The 10,719-nt window shown below is 43.2% G+C and overlaps 2 protein-coding genes across 2 annotated transcripts; one reads left to right on the top strand and one right to left on the bottom strand.

The window, feature by feature from the left end:
- The first annotated feature begins 2,253 nt into the window (after nucleotides 1-2,253).
- Nucleotides 2,254-5,159, top strand: LOC309704127 (uncharacterized protein). Its single transcript, XM_082529115.1, has 2 exons — nucleotides 2,254-2,742; nucleotides 3,050-5,159. The coding sequence occupies exons 1-2, from the start codon at nucleotides 2,551-2,553 to the stop codon at nucleotides 4,760-4,762; spliced, it is 1,905 nt and encodes a 634-aa protein (XP_082385241.1). The 5' UTR covers nucleotides 2,254-2,550; the 3' UTR covers nucleotides 4,763-5,159.
- A 1,196-nt stretch (nucleotides 5,160-6,355) lies between these two features.
- Nucleotides 6,356-10,471, bottom strand: aimp2 (aminoacyl tRNA synthetase complex interacting multifunctional protein 2). The gene is made up of 4 exons (XM_082529120.1): nucleotides 10,209-10,471; nucleotides 8,668-8,880; nucleotides 8,122-8,356; nucleotides 6,356-7,225 (listed from the first exon to the last, which is right to left on the bottom strand). Exons 1-4 carry the CDS (start codon nucleotides 10,335-10,337, stop codon nucleotides 6,837-6,839), a joined length of 966 nt encoding a protein of 321 aa, XP_082385246.1. The 5' UTR covers nucleotides 10,338-10,471; the 3' UTR covers nucleotides 6,356-6,836.
- Between the last annotated feature and the right edge of the window lie 248 nt (nucleotides 10,472-10,719).

The following is a 10,719-nucleotide window of genomic DNA, read 5'->3' as shown; positions in this document are numbered from 1 at the left end:
TTTTTTTTAAACAATCTGCACCTTGTTTGCGACACTTGGACACTCTCCTCTGATTTCAAAAATCTATGAACATTACCAAACCAAACTCAGAGTCAGCTGTCATAGGGGAAGGGTGGATGCGCGAGCCTGTGGGAAAGAAATAATGACAGGCTTTGACACAATGGTCCTTCTCTGTGGTGCGCAACTGCCAAACAACCAATTCCCCGCAGAGCAGACCATTAAAAAAGCAATTAGATGCTTGGCGTGTGCGCACACAGCATTCTAAATCACACGGAGTCATATCGGATTTTCCCAAGACGGTCACAGGAAAGCAGGAAGCTGGAACTGAAAAGAAAGTACGTATTGACTGACCAAATCTATGACACCTCCTTAAATAAACCTTTCCCTCCGCTGCTTCTGACTTTGATCATGCACCTGACAAATTGGTTAATTGGACTTGCCCCCAAAAAGCCACTGAGCCCACAGAGTCAACACCGAATGAAAGACATGCTCAATGCATCTCCAGATGGAAGATTTTTTATATCAGCAGGAAAACATTTTAGGAGCATGCTGCTTGGATGGCTTGAACTGGCAAGATGCATAGGGCTTATGGAATGAATGAATGAATGAATGAATGAATGAATGAATGAATGAATGAATGAATGAATGAATGAATGAATGAATGAAACAACTCTTGATGGTGCTGAAATCAAGGCAGGTAAGGCAAGCGCTCACATTTGTTTTAATGAACAATTGTGTTCAGAATAGTTTATTCTCCATATTACACAAACTCGGTACAAGTGTGTCTTTACGTTCCCATATGCTGCTTAATGAATGAATGAAATCAACTTGGGAAAAGCACTGAATAAACTCTGTGGTCATTTCAAAAGACTTATGGCGACAATGGACTGCGCTGCATTATACAGAGAGGAGTTTGTGTTGTTATGCTCAGATAAACGAAAGAATAACAGAAACGCCAGTAAAGAGAGCCGTAACAAACAGCATATTGTCTGATTGTTTGGCCAGGTTGTATATAATTTCCATGTGTGCCAGCAGTGTGTATTATAAAGCAAATGAAGAGTATTTATTTGTGTCATGAGTTGTTTTATTTTATTATGTCACGAAAGTGCTCAATTTCTCTCTCTCTCTCTCTCTTTTTGTATAATGGCAACGTTTTCATTATGTATTGTGACCATGATTTGTGAAAAAATAAATAAATTTAAATTAGAAATTTAAAAATAAATAAATAAATAAAATGCCAACAAATGTTTTAAAAAAAGAGAAGAAAAGAAAAGAAAGTGCTCCATAACCTCGTTAAAACACAGAAAGAAAGTTGATGCATTCCTTAATTTAAAATGTAATGTTTCCTGCTTCTCAGTAAATTTGATACATTTTTTCTATGTTCTCTCAGGGATTAAAGATTTTATATTACATTAACATTACATAGCTGCACACCACAGCCAACTGTAAAGCTAACAATTCAAGTTCATTTATATAGAGTCAATTAGTAACAATAGTCCCCTGAATGTGGTTTATACTAGTAGGTAAGACCCCGCGGTATTAGAGCCCCCCACCCCCCCAAGAATCGTGCAACCCTTCTTGGCAAGAGTTTTTTTTAACAGGAAGAAACCTCGAGCAGGACCAAGCTCAGGGAGGACGGCCACCTTTCCAGCTGCTGAAGGAATATGATAAAAACACTAATACAATAGAAAGAGAATGACACTAAAGTATAAACCTGTACAACAAAAATGTACAAATAAAAAAAAAAACAGAAAAGAAAAACTGACCGCTGTTTAGAAATATGCACCTAAAAACTGAAAGTGCGGTGTGGAAACGAATGGGACTCAGTTAAAAGTCAGAACAAAGCGGGCTCAATACCACTTCATACCTTTGCGTTAAATGATGCACGAACATCTGTCTGTCCGCTGAATCTGAACAACTTTAAAGGCTGTCCAGACTAAAACAATCCAACAGTTGTGCTTGTGTTACTGTCGTTTTAGCCTTTCAGATCCCCTGTGTGAAACTTGTGATAGGCTGTAAAAGGAAACTGTTCTAAGCTTCTCTTTTTCCCCCATTAATTTTCTTCGCATGGTTATTTTCTGTAACTGCTTGCTCATTTAATATATTCGGTCTTTGAAACAATGTCTCCATTGATTGCGTCGTTTGTCGTTTCTTACGTCTGCTGCCTGGTGGTGGCGCCAACTCGCAGAAACACAGAGGGGAAAAGGAACTGCTGGTGAAAACGCGCCACAGTCAACGCAATCAAACGTACAAGGAGCGGACAGTGACGACACTCTGATGGGACTCGTTTGGGTATGGCGCATGCGTACTTCCGCCAGTGTTCCCATTCTTTGCCGTTGCTGCTCTCAGAGCGCATGTGGGGAAGCTAGCTGACGGTGTTGTCGTCTCCTTCTTCGTTTTCTGGGAAGCATCTGAACAAAGGCCTGCCCCTTTTTCATGAGGATTGCTCTACCGCCATCGTTACTTTACGTGTAATCACGATTACTAAATCGGATTACGATACTTTTATTATATTTCAAGGTACCAGTAACAACAGAGACAGAATTCGAAATGGATGCGGATCACCAAGAAACCAGCGGCGAGACCAAATCGGCCATTAATACTTGGCGTTATCGACACCATTTCACGTACAAGGCAGATCAAGGGAAAAATATCATCGTCCAGTGTAATCTGTGCTTGCCGAGGGTTAATCTGCTGTCCACGTCAAAAACCTCCACTTCAAATCTAAAGAAACATTTAGACGTAAGTCAGTCAGCCTAACAGCCCCGGTACAACTTCCCGTTCCAGTGTTTGTTAATGTTTAAAAGACTCAATGAATGAATAGCCACCCTCGTGATTAATAACGTTACATTGCAGCTGCATGCTACAGGCGCTGGAGGCTCGTAGTGCTCAACTTCTCTGGAAAGAAAAAAAACACAAACAGTCGCTTTACTCTGCAGAAGTGTTCTTAGGAGTGTTTTTCAGTGCAATTAAAGTTTATAAAATGTTGGGAAAGTCTGTTTAAAGAAAAAAAAAAACAACTGCCATGAAATCTTTCTTTGTTTTCTAGAGAACACATTTAGGCTGTGAAGCCAGGCCTGATGCCAAGAGAGGACGGAAAAAAGAGGAATACAACGGTGAGGAAAGCAGACACTGCCAGCTCAAAAAGCTCAAAGCGGAAATCATCTCCAAATGCCTGACCCAGGCAAAGATCGATGATCTGATCTTCAACTTCATTGTGGAGGACTGCCAGTCATTTTATGTGCTGGAGCAGCCTGGCTTCAGGAAGCTGATTGCCGGTTTAACTGAAGGGCTCAAATCCATGGACAGGGTGACCCTGTTTACTAAGGTGGACCATGGATTCTCCAAGATGCGGGAAGAGTTGATGTCTAAGCTCAGCAGCGTCCAGTATGTGTGCACCACAGCGGACATCTGGACAGCCCACAACAGGAGCTTCTTTGGGATGACCTGTCACTGGATCGATATGGATTCTTTGGAGAGGAAATCCGCCGCCCTGGCTTTTGCACGGCTGCAGGGCAGGATCACGTATGACACCATCGCCGGCCGCATACACGACGTCCACGTGGCCTACAATATTGAGAGTAAAGTTCAGACAACAGTCACAGATAACGGCAGCCCCTTCATCAGTGTCTTCAGGGAGTTTGCGCTGGACAGCCAAGAAAGTGACGACGACATCGGTTTCTACGAGAACGTGAGCACCGTGCTCGAGGGTGAGCCGGAGCAGGACATGCTGCTGTTTCTGCCCACCGTGCAGCGCTGCGCGTCACACACCCTGGAGCAGATCGTCACTGATGACTTCTGGCAGGCTGTGTCACAGGGGCCCATGTGCCAGCTACATTACAGTGCCATGGCTAAAGTGTTTGCCATATGGAGCAAATGCCACCATCTCCAGGTCGGGATGGACGCGGCAGAGGAGATAGGGAAGATGGCACTCGTCGTCCCCACCGTTATACGCTGGAACGTAGAGTACTGTGCCGTGCAGAAGATTGTCTCTCTCAGCGAGCGGGAGCTGACGGAGCTCTGCGCTCGCCTCGAGGTCCCACGCTTTCAGCCGGAGGAGATGGCCTTCTTGAAGGAATATGTGACTGTGTTTCACCCGCTCGCATTTGCACTCGAACTTTTCCAGGCGGAGCAGAAATGCTACCTGGGCCTGGTCATCCCAACCGTACTCAGTCTGAAGAACAAGCTAAATGAGCAGAAGGATGCCGCAAAATACTTCGGCGATGCCATCAACGCCATTGTAATGGCTATCGACGTGCGGTTCCAGGAGCTGTTTGGCAGCACCGAAGCGAAGATTGCGACCGCGACCACTCCTCAGTTTCGCTTGTGGTGGATGGCGGCCTCCGAGAGGGAGGAGATGTGCGCCCTGCTGGCCTCGGAGGCGTCCCAGATGGATCCCTGCACCGTAACCGAGGCGAACACCAGCCGCAACCTGTCCACCATTGAATCTGAGGATGACTTCTTTAGCTACGGCTCAGTGAAACCGGCCGTCCAGATCCAGCAGCGGGGGGTGTTGGAGGAGATTCGCAAGTATGTAGAAGGAACGGGGAAGAGCCTCGAGTGCCTGCAGGACTTCCCAAGAGTGAAGCAGCTCTTCCTAAAATACAACACCACCCTGCCGTCCACGGCCCCCGTCCAGCGTCTCTTCAGCCAGAAGGGCAACCTGGTGACGTCACAGAGAAACTTTCTGACTGACGACTATTTCGAGCGCATTCAGCTTTTGAGATACAACAGCAACCTGTGCTCTCTGGTCAGCGAGTGAAGGGGTTACCGATGGCTGTCTCAGACTTTTAACCGACACAAAATCAAACCATATTGTTTTGAAGTCATCACAGGAGAACACTGAACAATATCTCATTTCAGGCACTTTAGCCCAAATGTTCTTTCTAATATTTATCCCCCCTGCCTGTTTTGGTTGGCAAAGCATATGTCTCCCACTCCAGAATGGCTTAATAAAACATCTGATTGACAATCATAGACACTGACACTCGGACTGACAAAAAGCATCTTTATCTGTGCTGTTGTTGTGATTTGATGTAGCCACGGGGTTAAACTGAAGTGATTTTTGTCTTTCAGTTTCAGTTTTTTTTCTACAGCTGTTCAGTAAGAATGCATCTCCTGTCTGTATTTTATATCATATATAAAGCGACAAGAAGAGACCCCCCCCCCTCTCCTTTTGTTTGTTTGTGTCTCGCCTTTTTTCCCCCCCCCTCTCATAAAAACCAATTGCAAGGCACAAGTAATTAGATTAGTTACAGAATGACATCAGCTGCCTTATTTACATGCAGCACCAAACGCGTTCGGCAAACACTCATTGCACTTTCAAATGCGTCCGGGTGTGTTTGTGTGCGAGGAAGATGCAAAGCAGTGGTGCACATTTCCCCAGTGTATTCTTTGCCATGTGCCCGGATGTCAGCTAAGAGCTTTCGTCTTGTCAGACAGCTGCCTGGAGACCAACAGGAGGCTGTCAGAGAATGCAAACACAGGCTCTGTCTGGACCCGAGCTGTCGAAGACCTGACATTTTTGAAAATGCAAAAACCAGCCCGCAGAGAGCCTGAAAAACCTTGGGATTTGCTTTCCCTTCGATATATTATTCCTAAATATATTCTCTGAGTGATTTTCCGTGAGTTTGCCTACAGCAGTCACAGAGGATTAAACGGACTTGAAAACTGAAAACCTATTTCTCTTCTGAATTGGGATTCTGTTCCATAGTGCAGCTTCTGATAGGGAGAAAAAACAGCTTACACAACTGATTGCAGAGAAAGAAGCTGGAGGAGTGTAGATTAAAGAGTAAAGCAACAATTCTTTGCTGCTGCAAAGTAAAATGAAACAGAAGTATCTGGAGTTGCACTGAGTTCAGGGGTCTTTGTTTATGGACTGTAGGAGGAAGCTGGGAGTACCTGTAGAGAACCCAGGAAGAGTGTGTAAATGTACTAAAGGCTCAATCACAGCTTCTGTATCGTTAATATGTGGTTGGATGACGCAAAATATGCACTGATCAATACAGGGTTTAGGGGCCCTAAAATGCAGTCCAGACACATGCATTTTAGGTTAGTTGCTGACTTTAAATTGGTAGTAGGTGTGAATCTATTCCTGTAGCAAAGAAGTGAGTTCTTGTGTGTGTTTTTTTCCGCCCTTTTGGTTCAGTGCACCTCTGTTTGACTGGATATGATAAACATCTGAATAAGCTTGATGAATGACATGCTAGAAAATTATCTTCTGTCACTTAATGTCACTCCTGCCACCTGTTAGACACAGATGTGCACTTCAGTAAATGCCAGCCGTTTGTCTACTTGGAGTGAAATGGTTTTTGAAGTGATCAAACAGTGCAACAAATCAAACCTGGGCACAAAGTTTGAAGTAGAAAGTAGAAGTTTTAATGATTTCAGAAAAACAAAACACACGAATGGTACAAAGTATTACTTCTGAAAACAACAAGCAATACCCATCACCACACACATTTTTAACAGGGTCGTGTTAGGCACAAAGTGGGTGGAAGGTGTAGAGTGTGTGTGTGTGTGTTTGTCTAATAACCTCCGTTAGTATCACTGATTGAACCCATCACCAAACCCTTGTCCATACCATCTCCTTATTCTTCCTCCCTTGCAAAATGCAGCTTTAGGATCTCTCTATAGCATCATGGCAAAAATAAATACCGTTGAGTCACTTTACCCATCTGCCATAGTGCTTCTACTTCATCTGTGTCAGTTCAGTGTTACGCTAGAGCAAGGAAGGAAGCATCAGGAGGTGTTTCAGACATGGCGGGGATATATTTTATTATTCTAATGCCCTTCTCTCACTTTGCATCTGGTGTCTGGTCCTGGAACAGCCCAAGTCATTTCAGAAGGAGCTTGGCATGGCTGAAGTGGCCCAGGTTCTCGCAAGACTTGATCCAGCGCTGGACGTTAGCCGGAGATGAGGAGGCCGAGCCGCTCTGCAGCACGCAGCAGTAGCAGGCGACATCAGCCAGGGAGAACTCTGGTCCGGCTAGCCAGGGGTTGGAACCCAGAGTTGAGTTTAGGGCCCGCAGAACAGTGGATCGCTCTTTGACACTGCCCTCTGCCAGCTGGAAGAAAGCCGTATCCACCCAGCTGTCCACCAGGGTAGCAACAGCGGGGTCACTGGGATAGGGGGCAAGCAGCTTAAAGAGGAAGCGTGCTATGTTCCCCTCACCCTCAACGGGACACATGTTCTTGATGCTAAACTTCATCTGTGGTTTAGGAACTGTGGATGCAGAAGAGAAATGAGGTCATAACTTTTAGACAAATGGTGTCAATATAAAGATTAAAACATCTGCTTTTGTAGGGCATGGGTCTAAAAAGTGAAACCAACACTTAAGTGCCATAAACCCACATTCTTTCTAATGACCAGGAGGGGGCGGCTGTATAAAAAGATTCTATGAAAAGAGTCTGTGGGAACAAAACTCAACTACTCACTGGATCTTTGACCTCAGTAAACACTTTCCTGATAGATTTATGGGTACAATTTTTGTTTTAATAGGACATGCTTCTAATTTTTCTAGTTCAAGTAAAGAGTCAAATATACAAAACAGCAAAGTATGTTGATGGTAAGTCACAATATGGGCGTGCAGCATTCCCAGACTTCACTGCATTAGAAAACTGAGGTGTTTTTGATAATGAATTCATTATCTGCATCTCATAAATGACGCATTGCTTCCTAATTATACACTAAAGAATAAAGTAGCTGAACGCCTACTCAGAAGACTATGTCTGATTGCAGTTGTTTTTGTTTGTTTTAAAAATACCCTGACGTGGTTATGATATGATAATTGGTTTCATAGTATTAGAAAAACTAGAATTCTATGAAACAAGCCACCCACATACTTTCACAAGACATTACATCCAAATTAAACTGTATCAGCACTGCCTTGCACCAGCACATTAAAGTGAGCAAGGACACAGGGCCATGTACAATGAACATATGACCACTACTGTTTTAGGTTCTTGACTTTCTAGAACTTCTAAGTAGGATTTCTAAACTGATTCTTTGGAAGAAACCAGAAAAACATCCTCAAGCATGTGTGACTGTTCAAATCTGACACTCAGAACAATCCATTATTATTATTATTATAATGTGCAAAAGTGCCCAGGTGACCTCACCATCTTTCCATATGAGGGTGAAGCCCAGCTGAAACATGTGGCGGGCGTAGCTGTCTGTGTGCCGTGGTCCGAGGCAGGACAGAAGCTGTGGTGGCACACTGGCAACAGAGGAGTGGACGTGGACAGTAGAGAGCACTCGATAGTGCTGACAGAGCAGGCTGTGGAGCACCAGCAAGGTCAGGGGTGGCTGCACCGGGTTGGCGTTTATGACGATATCACGGAGAGCACCGAGATCCTGGTCACATAAAGATAGGCTCTGCTATTATGACACCACTACAGCCTGCACATACAGCTAATATTCAGTCTATACCCTAAGGTAGGCTTAAAAGGTAAACTCAATTATAGCCAGGTTGAGCAGGTTAACAGTATAAAAACCTGGAATGACAGAGGAGATGTGATCAGGAAGATGGATAAGAGATTACTACTACTGGCAAGAAAAGGCAGTAACAGTAAAGCATTCAGTTAAAATTACTGCCAGTGAGTAGTTTGAAAGAAATGTTACCAGTAGCGACAAACAAAAGACAAAAAAAGATTTTTTTTTTATACCTTGCCCAGTACTGTGTCCAGGTCTGTGGTGTTTTTGAAGGTTGTGGAGCACTGGGAGGAGAGGCTGCTGCTGACTGTCAGGTCCAGATCGGCATCAGGGGTCATCACCGTCTTGGCCAAGCCCTCCACAGCTGCTTTCAGCTCATAGAGTTTTCTCATGATCTCATCCTGCCGGGCCTCCAGAGCTTTGACGGCTGGGTCCACCTCGCCATTCTGAAGCAACACAGAAAAAACAAAAAAACAACACTGAATCTGGCTTAAACCACCCAGTCACATGAATGACTAATGTAAAGCAAACAAATACTGGCGACTACCCCTTATCCTCCTATGAGGCACACCTATGGTACCAATTTGAAGCTCCTATGTCATTCCATGTAGTAATTACTAACAGCTGCTTTGACAAAAAGAAAAAAAGTAGGAAAAAATGGCCCATAATTTGCTATACTTTTAGTATGCTTAATTTGTTGTTTTTAAACTAAATTTTGATCAGTTTTACAATCAAAATGTTGTGGTGACTCAACTCTGCAGAGGTAAACAGAGCTGAGTGGTTACTCAGTCAGCTATTTTCAAGATACACAAAGACTACACATCTATCTGAAGTCTGACTACAAGTTTATATGTCTGGTTAATGCATAACACCAGAAATCTCTAAGGACAGATGAAGTTCAAATTCTCTTCATGGCCTCAATCTCATCACATAAACATCATTGAAATGTGCAAAGAAAACATGCTATACATTCATGAAAGCCATGCTGTGAGTCATGAATCAACAGAATCGTTTATGCTCCACTGCAGATGCTGAAAGTGAAAGCAAAAATATTACACTATCAAACCATGGGGGGTTTACAGCTGGTTCTATTGGCCATTTTGGATCTAAACTGGTCCAGCCACTGAAATAGCATGCCTCCATGATGATCAAACAAGAAAAATCTATAATTAACCAACAGTAAAATTAATTAAAATGAAAAATCTCTAATTAAGATGACTATTCAGTAACACGTAAATATGGGTTCAATATTACTTGCTGGTATATAGCTGCCTAGTTAAGTCTATAACGATGAGATAATTACATCTATGATAACATTAAGTTTGTAACCAAACGTGACTGCTGCAATTTCCCCAATACAGTGTCATGAACTTGCAGATGAAACAGTACGGTCGGTGCACCCCCACAAATGAAGAATGGTCTCAAATAAAGACACAATCCTGATCGATTACATTAAAAACAATGTCACAGACTGGAGACAACCTAACCGAACCGTTTCACTACTGCATGCCGTTTAATAATCTTGATGTAAAACAGCGGAGACACGCTGTAGTTGTTGCATCAGCCTAAAACTGAGATTACTCCCTGACAAGCTAAGTTAGCTAGCTCGGCTACAGACAGCTCCAGCTAATATCGCGTCCGAGAAGCGCAACTATGAATGGAAACAACGAACAGGGAGAGGAGCATAGCTCAAGCGAAAGAGTTAATAATCATAATCATAATAATAATGATAATAAAAAGAATAAAATTATAACTTCGAAATGTGATTAGTTACCTGAAGCGCGTGTTCGGGGGTGCAGCTTTTTCCTTGCTGCGCGTGGATATTTGGTACCTTGTACATGCAGGTGGGCAAATCAATCTTTATGTCACCCCCACAGATGGGCTTTACCTGGTACATGGGCATGGTGGTGGAAGACAGAGTGTCACAAAAGGCTAAAAACAAAAACCCGGACACACAAGTCTTGTTGACAGGCAGCAGCAGCGGCAGGGACTACCACAGCTCACGGTGACACGGGAAAGAGGCCGGGGTGACGTCATATCCGGTGAAATCAAAAAAGACGTTTTATTTCCGTTTTCTAATTTTATTATTATTATTATTATTATTATTATTAGCCATTCATAAGCCAAATTTCCAGTTGTTATAATAAACTTCTGACAATGACTCTACAACTCAAAATTTCAAGCTATTTTCTCAGTTTCACGTTAATTTGTATTTACAATACAGGGAAAAAAGCTTACATATGTTTCAGCTTCTAACAATAGATAAATAAATAAGTCGAATTCAA

The sequence above is a fragment of the Aulonocara stuartgranti genome (assembly GCF_965226115.1).
Source record: "Aulonocara stuartgranti genome assembly, chromosome: 4".
In the NCBI taxonomy this organism is placed as follows: domain Eukaryota; kingdom Metazoa; phylum Chordata; class Actinopteri; order Cichliformes; family Cichlidae; genus Aulonocara; species Aulonocara stuartgranti.
This window is presented reverse-complemented; position numbering and strand designations above follow the sequence as displayed.